This window comes from Poeciliopsis prolifica, unplaced genomic scaffold (genome assembly GCF_027474105.1).
Source record: "Poeciliopsis prolifica strain line A6 unplaced genomic scaffold, Auburn_PproV2 SCAFFOLD014, whole genome shotgun sequence".
Taxonomy (NCBI): Eukaryota; Metazoa; Chordata; class Actinopteri; order Cyprinodontiformes; family Poeciliidae; genus Poeciliopsis; species Poeciliopsis prolifica.
This window is the reverse complement of record NW_026562389.1, coordinates 7,101,346-7,115,959: the sequence shown is the minus strand read 5'-3', so window position 1 is coordinate 7,115,959 and position 14,614 is coordinate 7,101,346. Positions and strand designations below refer to the sequence as shown.

The window sequence follows — 14,614 nt, the reverse complement described above, 5'->3', positions numbered from 1 at the left end:
AAAAGCTCCTGGAGCAACACATTTAACAACTCACCTTTCATTTTGAGTTGATGGATCGAACGCTGATCTCTGTTTGACTCTGGAAAGAAGCGTCTGCAGAGTTTGATGGTCATCACCTGAACAACCAGGACTGGTTGCCAAAGAGGATCATGTCGCACCATGGTTACGAGAGGAGGCGTCAAAAGTCGCGGTTCCAGTTGGTTGGTAGAGTGAGCAGCAGTTTTCACCGGGGGGTCTCAGAGATGAGCTCAATTTAGAAACTTCAATGGAAACAAGAGTACCAGTTTTCTGACAAACATTCCCGTGAAAAAGATGCAGTGGCATGACAAAGTAAAAAAAGTGAAGTCAGTGCAGTGCCAGGAAAAGAAAAACAGCAAGAGTGATGGACAAATCAAACAAAACAGAAATGGAAAAAAAGTGACTTTTATTTACTTAGAAATTTATCGTTTCAGTGCTTCAATTTTAAAATAAATAGATGACATGGGATCGAAGATAAAATCAAACATGGATGAAAAGTACACTAGTGTAACAAAAAATGGTGATCAAATGCCAATACAATCTTTTAGTAAACTTAAAAATATACTTTCACACATTTAAAGACCACTTTCCACCACTTATGCACCCCCTGCACACACACACACACACCCACACACACACCGACACAAAGACATCAAAATGCAGCAGATGATTCATCAAGTATCGAGTAACTTTTGGAGAGACAGCAGTGGCAACGTTTCAGTGACGCCCTCAGCTGCAGCCATCAGTATCAAATCTTTAGCGTTTGATTTTTCTTTACACAAACAGCAGTGTTACGTATTAGTCTGTCAAACTCTGAAACCGAACAGAAAGTAAAGTGCTTGTGCGACACTTCTGGTTGTTCGAGGCCAACAAATGGTTTATTTAACAAAAAGAAAAGAAAAAAAAAAAAAGAAAGAAGAAGCACTTTGAAGTTTTGCAAAGACAGAGAAGAACAGAGACGATGTGGCAGTGCTTGTCAACACCTTGGAGGAATGTTCTTTAATGTTGGTACACAACTGAACCACAAGCCCTCCCTCAACCCTCCCCCCAGCGTGAGGATATCAAATACTGTCAGTCGAGCAAAGCGGGAAGCACCCTTCATGACGAGAGTGTCCTCTGCTCGTGTGAATAAAGACGGGACGTAAATACTCAGAGGGGAGGAAGAGGCGGAAGGGTTACATTGCATGAAAAGAAGCCGTCGACAAGTATTTTGAGTGCACCTTTGTACAGGACAATTCAAGAGTGCCCGGTGGAGAGAAAAAAAACAAAAAACACAACTAAGCTCTAAACATCAGAGAATTTCCGTTATGATGAAAACACATAACATCTGCGTAAACTTGAACCACATCGCTTCAATAAAAATGATTAAAAAAAGCTAAAACGAAACAAAAACTGTTGTACCAAGGCCTGTAGTTTCCCCGTTTTTCTAAAACTCCTGAAGGGAAAAAAAAGGGATGTTTCAACAAATAAAAATGTAGATAAAATGATCAGTTTTTTTTCCCCTTTTTTGCAACACACCTACCTGGTGCTACACGATCAGCGTCTAGTTTAAAAAGCGGCTGAATAACTGGATGATAGTACCACGATGCGTGAGAGAAGGCAAAAGGTTGTCTGGAGTTTCCTCCATCCTGACGAAAAGAAGAAAAAAAAAAGTTCAGAGCAGCAGGATTCTGGAGATCGGTGGTGAGGCAGAAGTCGGCGAAGCCAGCCTGATTCGACAGTCAACATGGGAACAGATTGACGGAGCGCTTCGATGATCCTAAATGGTTAAAACAAACGTCTCTCCACCTTCATGCCTACATCTATCCGAAGGAGAAGAAGGGGATTTAGTGCTGCGGCCGAGCTTTCAACCACGACAGTGCTGAACTAATAAATACTCCATGTAAAAATGGACGTCCTCTACACATGAGAGAAACAATGCCACATGCTTGCTTCAAAATAGCTAAAATGAACCTGAAGCAATCACACCGATATCACAGGGAGGAGGAGATGTTTCACCGGTCCCTCCGCTTAGACGTGAATCCTCCCAAGTAGGTTTCCAGACGGCGCAGATCTGAAAGTGGTCCGCTACTTCCCCGTTTTCTTTGGCACAGCACTTCTCTTGGCCTGCCACAAGTGGTTGTGTATGGTCAGGGCGTCCACGCTCACCGACACAGTCTTGGCAGGGATGACGGTGAACTGTTTGCGGTCCGAGCTGTACTTGTACAGCTTGTCGATCATCTTCTTGCTGATGCTCTTGGGTCCGGTGCCGGTCAGCTTGTGGATCTCTTCCGTGTCGGGGAAGTAGGAGTAGAGAGCCCGAAACTGGCAGCCGCCATCACGAAACAGGATCATCAGGTGGTTGGATTCACACTTCTCCAGCTCCTGGAGAGAAGAAATTAAAATCTGAGCACAACAATTCAAAACACTGGAAGAAAGAAAAACCAAAACAAATCACACTCTTTCTAGGAGAAGCACAGCAGACAAGTGAAGTTAACAAGTTTAAGGATGGGTTGGCATCTTTGAACATTTAGAAAAATGCAAACACTGACAGGTAGGACATGTGGCGCTTTAATGAGGAAACTTTGTATAAACGGGTTAAACGAAGAAAATTCACTAATCTCATAAGTTGGTCTAGATCAAGTAGAAAACTGACCTCCAGGATCTGGTTCTTCTGGGGCTCATTGACCTTCCCCGCCAGGCAGCAATGAGAGATTGCATTGTGAATGATGGGCTTATTTGACTTGGCACTGGGCTCCTTGAATAGTTTAGGGCCTAACGAAGCAAAAAAAGTTGAGCAAATTATTACATAGCAAAACAAGACAAATGTTACTGTGTCAGAAAATTAAACATTCGCAGCAAGAGTCAAGTTTTGAATTCTGAAAATGACCAACAAAAACAAAAAAACTGAATAATTAGCTTCATTTTCAGTCAAAGAAACAAACCTATTATTACAAAAGTGTGGACTAAAAACCAACAAAACAATTGATCTGTGTTCTCACTAGAGCTGAAGCTATTAATCAGATTAATTGGGATAAATCAATTATTGAAATAATTGTCAACTAACTGAGTAATTGGTTTATCAGAATATCCAGGCTAAAAAAAAAACATTTTCTGAGAAAGAAAGTAAACAAAGTAAACCTCATTTTTTGTAAAGCCAAGGCTTTACAAAAAATGAATACATATTGAATTAAAAAAAAAAGCCGTCTGTGAATATGTTTATAAAAAAATGTATATACAATTCTCAGTTTATTGAGAAAAAAAATAAGGCGACGGATAAGTTCTACAGTATAAGTTGAGCAGAAAGGACTCGGCTTTTAAAATGTTAAGTATTTTTTTAGCTGCAGATGCTACAAATTACTACAAATTATCAAGCGTACACGAAAAGAATGCTGTGTTATTGCAGGTTAGGCAATAATAAAAAAAATATAATTATTCTTTATTTGGGCCTGCATAGCATAGGAGAGCAAAGCAAGGCATTTCAATGAAATTTTCTAGGGTTTTTTCTACAAATAATATTTGTTGTTAATCTGTTGCTAAGCAATGAGCACGTTTTCTGGTAAGGCCACAGAGTAAATATCTGATTTTTCCTGTTGCAAAACTTACCAACTGTAAATTTCTTGTCGATAAGCTGTACTTCAAAACATTATACTTGTATGAACAATAATATGACTTATTAATTTGATGTTAAGAGATGAGCGTTTCTTTTCTGGTAACGAACTGTCACAAAGTGTCACAAAGTGTAAATCACATTTTTACATTAGTATTGAATGTCTGTTTTATCATATATTCACCAAAATTACAAAAAGAAAAAAAAAAAAAACTTTTTACCTTTCTCAAAATTTACCAACTGCACAGTTCTTCGGTAGTATTTCAAAAGAGCAGAAGAAATCTTTCGTTTTTCGAACATTAACAATATTTGTTGGTAATCTGTTGCTAAGAGATGAGTTTCTGTAACAAAGTGCCACAAAGTAAACCTCTGATAACGAACTGTCACAAAGTATAAATCAGATATTTACATTTGCATTGAATGTCCATTTTATAATATTTTCAAAAAGAAAGACCAAAAAAAAAAAAAAAAAAAAAAAAACACTTTTCTGAAATATTCATCAACTGCACAATTCTTGTTAAGTAGTGAGCAGTGTAGGCTCTTTTGAAGAGCAGAAGATTTCTTCTGCTCTTCAAAAGAGCAGAAGAAATCTCATGTTTTTTTTAACAATAATATTTGTTCTTAATCTGTTGATAAGAGATTTTCTGGTAACCAAGTGCTACGATTAAAATCAATTCCAGATAGTTTCAGCCTTTTTTCTCACCAGTGTATTCAGCCATAGAAGTGATGGAGGACGCGGTGGAGCCGTTGTCCCAGTCTCTCTCTGCGGCTCGGCTGTTGTTGCGACTGCCTGGAAACGACTCCACAGAGTCACAGCTGGACACGGCAACAAAAACAGAGAGCGAAAGAAATTATAGGATGCTGTAATTCAATACACAACAGATTCACAATTAACAAGGTTACAATTACAAATGCAGTCGGGTGTAATTTACCGCTGGGAGCCTGCCCCTCCGGAGTTGACGCTATCGGCCTCGTTTGTCGCTGCAGAGGCCAGAGACAGATTGGAGCCTGACTGGGCGTTGCTCAGGTTGTCTGCTGCAAAGAAGAGAAATTCAATGTTTAATGCAACTCAAGTTGGGGTTTGGAAAGAAAATCTTGGTAATATTTCCTTAAATGCAACAAAAGTAAAGCAAAAAAAAAATGAAAAAGATGTGAATGTGAGTGAATAATTTAATTAAAAAAAAAGTTTTTTGACATGTTGTAATCTTATGAGACAAATATTTTATGAAAAGGTCAATTTCCTTCAGCTTCTCCCAAAACTACTCTTGTCATACAAAAATGACAAGAGTAGTTGTTGATTGGTTGATTTTGCTCCCTGGCAAAATCAACCAATCAGAGCCAACAGCCATGTCAATCAACATCATGTACTTGCTACTAAATGAGCTAATGGAGGAGAAACAACTCGCCTTTACAGGAAAACCGATTATCCATCGTGTTAATGTCCATGCTAACTAGCCTTAGCATTCACTGCAGGCTTTGCTAGCTGCAGCATAGCTGAAGGTGGTAATGAAAAGGGAATGAGCAGCGCTACAGTAGATTATGATTTACAGAACTGAGACCCTCCTCCTAGCTCTGATTGGTTGATTCTAGTCATCACTGGGAGAAGGTAGAGAAGCTCTATTTTTTATTTTTACAGATTATCTGTCTCATAACATACAGCCTCAACATAGTGACAGTTTCTTTAATAAAAGTTACGCAGTGCAGCTTTAATGTGAAGGGAAGTTCTGATTTAAGAGTCTCACGTGTGGAAGAGCACTTGGAGAAATGATCAGTGGCAGATTCCTCTCTGATAACCGCCTTGTGTTTGTGTTTCTGCTTGGGCTTGGGCGTTTTGGGCTTCACTAGGCCTTGCTCCTCAAACATCTCCTGCTGCTTCCGCCGCAGATACTCCTGCTTTATCAGCTCCCGCCGCGTCTTCTCCTCCTCTTTACGCAAGCGGTCTTCCTCTGCCTTTCGTCTTGTTCAAACCAAATACAAATTTTAGCATTTTGTATGAGGGTAAGATCCCTTTGCCATTACTGATTGATCTACCTGGTTTCGTCTCGTTTCAGTTCGGATTCAGCTTCTAGTTGCTGTTTGCGAATACGAGCCTCTTCAGCTTTCTTCTGTTGTTTCAGCAGGAATGCTGCCCTCTTCTTCGCAAGTTCATCCTCAGCTTTCTGCTCATCCTAGGATATGGTAAAATGTTAATCATTTAATTACAAAACAATTAGACCCAATTTCACTGTAGCAATAAAATCAGTACTTTATGACTATTTGGAGAGGTAAAGCCCATTTTTCTTTTCAAGTACTCAACTCTAATTTCCAATCCATCCTTAACAAAAAATCCAATCCTTTACAAAGTGGTTCAAGATTAATGTAGGGAGTGTCCATATTTAAAGGCTGCATCAGGAGACCGATTACGTCACAGCCATGTGACCAAAGCCCCTCCAAATTCATTCTTCGTTTCTGAATTTGAAGAATGGGCCTGGTGTATCCTTTGTAGCTCATACTTTCCCAACATTCATTACTGGTCAAATAAGAGACTGTTGTTCTTGTAACAAAGCAAGAGAGAAGTACAGTTCTAAACATACTAAGAGTACAAGTCGCATTAGTTCAAAAATACGACATGAAGAGGAAAAAAAACAATGTCACTACCAGCCAAATGATGAAAGCAACTGAATTACAGTCCAGAAAAATAGAGCAAGTGAATTCAAATCTGGTAGAAGAAAAGCTAAATGCCTCAAGAAGATGTGCCGTCAGGCATCTGAACTTTGAAAATGTTTGTACAAATCTTTTGTAATAAGCTGCACTAATCATATAATTAAAGTGGATTAGTAGACAAATAAATATCATTTAAGCTTGGGACTGTAGACAAGCGATGAATATCAATAGATTACCTATGTTTTAGAATACAATATTCATTGAACACCAAGAGGAAAGGCTTTAGCCGCTGAAACTCTCGATGGTAGCTAAGCAAAACTGATGGCATCAACTAACTCACTCGGTCTTTGGTTACCTAGCAATTCATTCACGTTTTGGTTACTGAGCAACAACCTGCCAAGTAACTGGCACAGCAGTAGTTTAAGGTTTTGTCTTTGTGAATTATAACTGGTTAAAACTGATAAACAAGATCAAAAGATTACGTCACCTGTTCGGCAGTATTTCAGATATTTAAAAAAAAAACTAATCAACAGTTATTGACAATTATTGATATCAAATAATGTAAAACTTTATATCATGATAGACTTTTCAGCCATTTTGTCCAGCATTACCTCAGCTCATAAAATAAGAAGAAACGAACAAAAAAACAAAAACAAAACATGACATGAGAGAAGGATTACCTTGAAGAAAAAGCCCAGAACTGACTTCTGCTCTCCGTCGCCCTCCTCTGTTGCTCCGTCCTCGGTGCCCTCCTCTTCCTCTGGGGGCTTCAGCTCAGACAGATCCACCTCGATCAGGTGGGCTTTGCTTCGCTGCGCCTCTTCTGAGAGGACTCCCTCATTCTCTGAGGAACTGACGTCGCCCTCTACCTGCATGCTGGACCCAGACTCGCCAAATGGTTCTGATGTAGGCACACATGCAAGGTCGACGCGAGTTGGCAGGCGTATGTTGGCCTCGTCGTGAAGGCGGAAGGTGGCGCTCCTGACATGCCCAGATCCTGGTCGGTCCATCATTTCCGCGGCGGTGAGGTTTCGATCGCCTCTAGGGGACCTGCCCCCCGACAACTGCCGTGGGTTTGCTAAAGTTTCTGACCCGCCCAGGGTCGGGGTGAGACCCCTGGAGGCCGGTCGGCTCTGCTCCTTCGCTAGCTTCAGCTCGGACGGCTTGGACCTGGAGCTGCGGCCTGAGCTCAGCTTTGGCGGCTTCCTGGTGGATGTGCTGCCTGTCCCAGAGAGGTGCTCCACGAAGTGAAAGCCTCCCGCCTTCGAGTCACCATTTTTGTCTCCTGTGCGCGGAGGGGGTGGCGCTGCACCGGGTGGGGATTGCACATTCTGTTTCATCAGCATCTCCTGCTGCAGCGACAGCTGCATCATCTGCTGCTGGATGCTGCCGATGGCTTCGTTCAGCAGCTCGATGGAGCGGCTGCACTCATTTAGGTCCAGTTCCTCGTCGAGATAAAAACTCCCGCCATTCCCCTTCTTGTCTGCTTCTAAGGCACCCGTCCCCTCTGCCTCTTTCTCCCCCCGTCGCGTGTCGACACACATATCGTCCTTGCTTAAGGGTCCCTTCTCCCCGTTGAGATCATCTTTAGAGATGTCGGCTTTGAGTGAGCTGGGCAGCGTGTCGCTCCGTCCACCTCCTTTCTTAACAATGTGAAGAAACGCTGCTTTGCCCAACTTCTGTCTCTGCCTCGCCGCCAGTACCTCCATCTTCTTCTTCTGGTGCTCGATAGCACGCCGCTTCTCCTCCAGCTGCATCCTGAGCTGAACGATTTCAGATGCCAACACATTGGTGCCGCCGTCACCTGGACGATTGCACCCCCCCAAGGGGGAGGAGGGGCTCTGATCTCTCTTCAGTCTCCAAGACGACGACAGGGGTCCGCTGCACTCCGACCCGTCCGGGGTCGTTCTCTGGGAGCTGGAGGCGCTGGAGCGCAGGTCGTGGTTGCTGCCGAAGCGCTGCTGCTGCGCTTTTCGCTCGGCGAAGGAGGTCATGCGCACGCTGCCGCTGGCTATGCTGCTAGCTTGGGAGTGTGTGCTGAGGCAGGGGCTGGAGCGGCCGCTGCCGCCATTAAAGTCTTTGTCTTCGTGCTCTTTGACATTCATGTCCTCCTGGAGCTTGGCTGACTCCTCTTCGTCTGCTTCACTGCAACCTTTCCTTGAGTCTTTAGTGGTTAGAGCTTCGTCCAAATCCTCCTCTTCCTCATCCAGGTCCTCCAGCTCCGTTTCCGGATCGTGGACGTACTTTGGCTCGTCAGAGTCCGAGTGAAGGTAGAAACCTTCGGCTGGCTCTCTGGAGGAATAGTTTACGCTGCTGGTTATGACCGGTCTGAAATCCGTCTGCTGCAAGCGTTCCTCTTCACCCGGAGCAGGAAACGTCTGGTTGAGATCAGAGGGAGCTTTTCTGCGAACGGCTGTTGAAGACCCATCTCCACGCCGTAAGGAGCCCCTACCTGCCGAGCGGGGCCCCTCCCCGCTCTCCTCCTCTTTGTTCAGACATACAGATTTCTCTTTAGCCGTTTTCAGAACGGCAGGCATCAGTGGTTCAAGGTAAAAGCCGTCAGCGGCAGGTGTGGAGTCGGAGGAAGGTTTGGGTATGACTGTGGCAGCCGCCGCAGGCCCTTCGGATTGTTTTGGGATGACAGTAGCATCGGCGAGTGTTTCTTCCCCATCCTCCATGTTGGCGTGACTCAGTAGGTTGTGGCCGTTGACTCTTCTGATGGCAGCGGGGGTCGACTGGTGGACGGCAGTCTGATGTTTAGGAGTGACGTTGGTGATGGCGGACGCCAGGCTGTCCTTGCTAATGGAGCGAGCCAGACTCACGCTGTCGCCAGAGGCAATGTCAGCGTCGCTGTCGGTGGCCGAATGCAGCATGAAGGGGCTCAGTGTGGACAGGGGCCTAAAAAAAATTTTAAAAAAGGAAATGTGTTTTACGATTTAATTTTCCCTCAGATCAATCAAGTATTTTTTAATTTGAATGATGTACAGTTTATAATATTTCCAGTTTTGTGGTCAGATTAGGACAGAAAGGAAATTGGCGGGAGGTCAAATGTGCACCATCTTTAAATTGTGTTTGACATTCAATCATTTCAAGGCCCCTAAGTTGAACTTTGGACACCAATAATTCAGGTGTTTGGTTTGGTTCGAATGGTAGGCTTCCACACAGTACATTGTGGTTGAAAATTTTATTTAGGGGTATCATAGCAACAAGTTTCTTTCCACTTTGAAGTCATGCACTAATTTTTGGTGATAAAATAAAATCCCAATATAAAAGATGTTTGTGGTTGTAGTGACAATATGTGTTCAAGTTCAAAGGCGGGGAGTACTTCCATCCACTGTAAATACAACTTCGACTGAATAAAAGCGTTTTTTTCCCCTATGTACCTTTGCCTTTTGTCGGGCCACGCTGCAACAGACCCTCTGAGCTGTTGTCCGTCCATCTGACTGAGAGAGTTCGAACGGTTTCTCAAGCCTTTGGAGGGGGGAAAAAAATGAAGTAGGACAAGAGAATGAACCAGAACCTTAATTCCCAAGAGATGTGAAGACTTATATTTACCTCCGCCGTCTTCCCCTTGCTGCTTTTGTTGCCTCTGTCTAAGAGGAAGCAGTGGATGAGATGGACTGAAGGCCGGACCGCCCTTGCTAAAAGAAAGCAAAACAAACGCAGTGAGAAGTCTGTGAGAAACCCTTAGTGTAAAAAAAAGACAAAAAAAACAACAACAAAAAAAACTGTACATTTCAATATAATCTAATGCTTCTAGGGCTGAAATTATAATTGAATTTATTAGCAATTGATTAATTGTTACCTGGAATACACATAGAAAAAAGTAATACAAACTCTGTAACAAAAATTTGCTCTACGCTGAACTGATATGAAATCAAGCAGAAAGAGCTGAGCTTTTCAGATGTTAGAAATGTTTTAGTTGCAAATATATCCTTTGCTGAGAATGATAAAGCACACACTGAAGGAATACAATTTTATTGCATTTTATTCAATACAATGTGTATTTTCTTGTTCAAAAAATGAACTGTATTTGTTTTATATACAGAATAATATAAGAATAAATTGAAAAATCTGCAGAACGTGATTTCTTTTTTTTTTTAACCTGATTGTCAAAATAACTATCAGTTGCAGCCCTAAATGTCTCACATTATATTTCAAGACAAAACAGAAAAAACACAGTTGGAATGAGTTCAGACAACTATGACAAATAATAACGTGACAAGAAACACCAGACATCACTACATATATACCCATGTTTAAATTTACTGCAGCTGCTGAAAAGGCGGTGAAGGGAATGTAAAAAAGACGAGAAAAGACTTACAGAGCGTCAGAGCCTTCAGGGTGCAGGAAGTACCTGTTACAGACTTCGGGGTTGCTCTGGTTATCTGCCACGCCAGGACTAGTCAGAAAGCTGCGCTTGGTGGCGTTGGAGATGGGCACTGATGGGCGGGCACTCTTGGGATGAGCTATGGCTCGAGCTAAATGAAACATGAAGGAAGAAATTACAGCAGTCTGCAACCTGCAAGTGGCTCTTTGGATCTTCCAGAGTGGTTCTTAATAACTGGTGAAAAGTAAAGAACCAACTAACAATGCAGTTTGGGTTTTGTTTGTTGTGATGCATACCATCTTTAAACTCTTGAAGGTCTCTGGGTTGGACGAACTCTGGCTTGACCGTCTCAAACCACCAGAACAGCTCAGCAATGAACACCATAACATTGTGCTGCAAACAGAGGTGGAAGCACATCACAAATGCTTGAATGGAGAGAAGTGGTGACATTTAAAAGCAGCAGTACAAGTTGAGTACTTTGATTTCCATGAAAGAAACTAAAATCTGTCAGATCTGGTTACCTTGAGAACAAGTGGTGAGTAGAGCATGTCCTCCAATGTCAGATAGCAGCTTTTATTCAGATATTCACTGGCAAATTCTCTCAGCAGCTGGATATTGTACAGACTATCAGCGATGGAAGGGACTTCCTTCAGGCAAATATCTGATCAGACAGGCAGAGAACAGGTCAGATCGGGATGCAGCTCAGTGACCGGACGAATATAAATGTCACGCTGAGAGGAGAGGAACTGTGAGCCGTGTGCAAAAAACAAAAATAGTTTTACACACATTCATGCTACATTCACAGGGTTTGCACATTCTCCCACTATAAAAATAAAATCACTTTTCAAGCATTTTCAAGGCAAGTTTTAACATTTGCCAGCACCACACCTTGAAGATAAAAAGTAAAACAAAAACATATTTTAATTCATTATTAAAACATTGCAATTGTTTATCGCAATAATTTCTTGAACAATTTATCGGCCAACAAAATTTTGCGAGAGAGATATAATTACAACTTTATTTCCAAACAGTTCTGGTACAATTTCAAGAACTTTCATGACATTTATACAGAGGTTAAACACTTTCCAAACCTTGAAATCATCTTATTGAAATTCAAGGATGTCAAGCTCCTATAAGTGTTTAATCAGAGGAAGTTTATTGTCGTTTTCAGAAACAAATTCCTTGAAGGCAACTGATAATTAGTGAGATGTTGCTCGAGATTTTGAGAGTGTAAAAGTGTGTGAATGAACTACATCTCACCCTCCAGCTTCATGATATCAGGGCAGTAGTAGTGGACCACGGTAAGCAGCGCGGCTCCATCACAGACGTCCCTCATGAGGTCTTCCAGCAGCGGGAAGAAGGGCAGCTGGCGACCTGATGCGTTCTCTCGGCGATACCGAACCTAACCAGCAGGAAGAGACCATCGGAGTTTCATGAGGATAAGAACGTTATTATGAAACATCCCTAAAGCAACAACAGTTCCCCAGCTATAAATCAATTTTCCAATTAATACTGAAAAGCGTTCTTCAAAGCACATTAACCTTGGAAGGTTCTCCTTCAGTTAATGCTCAAATTAATGAAAGCAGCAGGTCAAGGTTCCCCACAGGACTTTGAAAGAGTGGGGGATTCACTTTATTACCCTTCAGCTGATCAGTTTATTGGTGTATTTTAAAAACATTATACTGCTGACTAGGCCTGTCGCAATAAGCAGTAAATCAATTAATTGCATAATAAATTAGAAACAAGCTCAATTATTTCCATTTGCATGAATTATCGTTTTTTTTCTCTCCCTTTCTCTCAAAAGCTGGATGACAAAAGTCTTCAGTCTGGTACTTTGGTCTCAATTAGTCTGAAGATCGATGTTTTATTTTTTTTAACTGAAATTTCAAAATATATATATTTTTTGTTTGTTTTGTTTACTTATTTTGGGTATTTAAAATATTTTCCAGTTCCTGCATTAAATGTTGATTTGAATTGAAAGTCTATTGATCTTTGAGAATGTGTTCTTACATTGCCTTACTTGAAAATGATATAAAAACAATATTATCGTTTATCCTAATAAATTCTGGGACAATTTGTCGTCCAGCAAAATTTGTTATCGTGACAGGCCTGCTTCTGACTGAAAACATCAAATTCTACAATAAATCAATTCCAGTGGGGAGAACCCTGAAGACGGTTTACTGTGAGGAGATGGAGGTGAAGGTGTTGGAGTAGTAGCATGAACAGCAGAGCAGAGGAATCAACCTCTCTCTGGTGTTTAGAAGCAGATGGCCAGAGATGAAACCCAGTTAAACTACGCTGCATGAACCAGCTGACTGGGACGGAAACTGGGCTAATCAGTGGCCCACTTAGAGGAAGCAAGCATGCTCAGCACTGAAAGTCTATCAAATTGTTGTGAGTCGGTTCAGTTATCAATTTGTGGGATTAAAAATATTGAAAAACCAAACTTATAGATTCAGGGTTTGTACACTTTCTCCACAATAAAATTAAAGCATTTTCAAGGACTTTCTAGTATTGGCAAACAGAACTAATGTTTGTAATTCCAACTGACATTAAACAAAAAAACGTTTGGTCAGATTCAACTTCTGACGGTGAGAAAAAAATCTTTTTTGTCTTTATTTATTATCTTTAAATATCTAGTTTCAACTATTGATCGCGCTTTACAAATTTTGGATTTTAATCAAAAGTTACATCGCCCTTTTATAAAAACTGTGCAGAAAGCACTTTAAAGGACTTTACGCAGAAATCAATCACTTTCCCAACTTTGAAAACACCTAATTGAAATTCAACCCTGTAGATTCCACTGAAATCAAAAATGTAAATACCTCAGCAAAATTAATCAGTGGTGATATTTTTGATAAATATTGTGGTGGCACTCTGAATTACACCTCATTTCTCATTTGGCAATACAAAGAACCTTATCAGGAAAAACCACCTGTGTCAGGTTTAATCAATCAGGCTGAATATCTTTTGACACTTGATATTGTTGTACACAAATACTGTCGTTTGACATTAGCACTGCAGACATGGTTACCGCAACAACATATTCTCACACTTTATTTGCCCTTAAATGCAAATAATATACACATTTAAAGACAATACTATGAGAACACAAATATCACAAAGTCTAAAGAAGAAAAGGTTCATTCGAAACACATCTCACAATCAGTTCAACATAACCAAACAAGAAAAATCTCTACCTAAACACACACGCACGATTAAAGCATGAACCAACGTCTAAGTTTGGGTCTTTTTGAGACTCATTGAAACTAAAGGAAATACTTAAGATCATAAGAGAGGCTAACAACCAAACTAAAGGATCTGAATGCAGTGCTGTAAAAATGCTTTGCAACATGTTTCACACTGAGCAGATTTTGAAAGATTAGAGAAAGCCAAACCAAGAAAATACAAAACGCAGCTTAATGATGATTTAACTTATTAATGGTGGGGAAGGTAATCCAAACCAACTAAAGCACAAATATGGAATGAAAGTGGAAGTGGTGAATGATCTAAGGAGGTGTTCCTCTACCAAAACTATTCAAGAACAGATCATAAACTTGTACAGGAAGTGAGAAAATAGCCCAGTACATCTAAGGCACTCAAGGCCTTGTTTGTTTAAATTAAAGTCTGTTTGTGATGTAATTAGGCAAAAACTGAATCCACTAGAAGACCAAAAAGAACCCAAAGGTCTGTTTCACATTGGAGAAAACCCCAACCAGATGATGCCCATAAGACTTTGGGGAAAAAAGGGAGAGTGAAACTCTTTGGGAGGTGCAAATCCTGGTATAAAACTAACCTCATTTCTCAAAAGAACAAACAATCAAAGCTGGTTTGGATAAATTATTCCCTTTCCCCCCCATTCTATTTCTTCTGTCCTAATACGATTAATTGGATTAACTGTGATTAATGGATTATTCAAATAATCACCAACTAATTTAATAATCGGCAAATTGTTAAAAGGAAAATAGACTCAAAAAAGGCCAATTTCTGGAAGGACTTATTTATTACGCACCTTTTGCCATCTAATATCAAAT

At 41.0% G+C, this 14,614-nt stretch overlaps 1 protein-coding gene across 5 annotated transcripts in view; it reads right to left on the bottom strand.

Moving 5' to 3' along the window:
- Nucleotides 1-424: 424 nt before the first annotated feature.
- The window catches only part of camsap1b (calmodulin regulated spectrin-associated protein 1b), a 29,274-nt gene continuing 15,084 nt past the window's right edge, over nucleotides 425-14,614 (bottom strand). For 3 of the 5 annotated variants that reach the window (XM_055039078.1, XM_055039077.1, XM_055039082.1), the window contains 13 exons: nucleotides 11,841-11,982; nucleotides 11,102-11,241; nucleotides 10,877-10,973; nucleotides 10,575-10,731; nucleotides 9,806-9,891; nucleotides 9,634-9,721; nucleotides 6,931-9,148; nucleotides 5,639-5,775; nucleotides 5,350-5,564; nucleotides 4,540-4,642; nucleotides 4,311-4,423; nucleotides 2,654-2,772; nucleotides 425-2,382 (listed from right to left, as the gene is read on the bottom strand). In XM_055039078.1, the coding sequence (XP_054895053.1) occupies nucleotides 2,086-2,382; nucleotides 2,654-2,772; nucleotides 4,311-4,423; nucleotides 4,540-4,642; nucleotides 5,350-5,564; nucleotides 5,639-5,775; nucleotides 6,931-9,148; nucleotides 9,634-9,721; nucleotides 9,806-9,891; nucleotides 10,575-10,731; nucleotides 10,877-10,973; nucleotides 11,102-11,241; nucleotides 11,841-11,982 (3,912 nt within the window). In that variant the 3' untranslated portion in view covers nucleotides 425-2,085. The remainder of the gene's footprint in view (nucleotides 2,383-2,653; nucleotides 2,773-4,310; nucleotides 4,424-4,539; nucleotides 4,643-5,349; nucleotides 5,565-5,638; nucleotides 5,776-6,930; nucleotides 9,149-9,633; nucleotides 9,722-9,805; nucleotides 9,892-10,574; nucleotides 10,732-10,876; nucleotides 10,974-11,101; nucleotides 11,242-11,840; nucleotides 11,983-14,614) is intronic. The other 2 variants (XM_055039080.1, XM_055039079.1) reach the window with 1 other exon arrangement.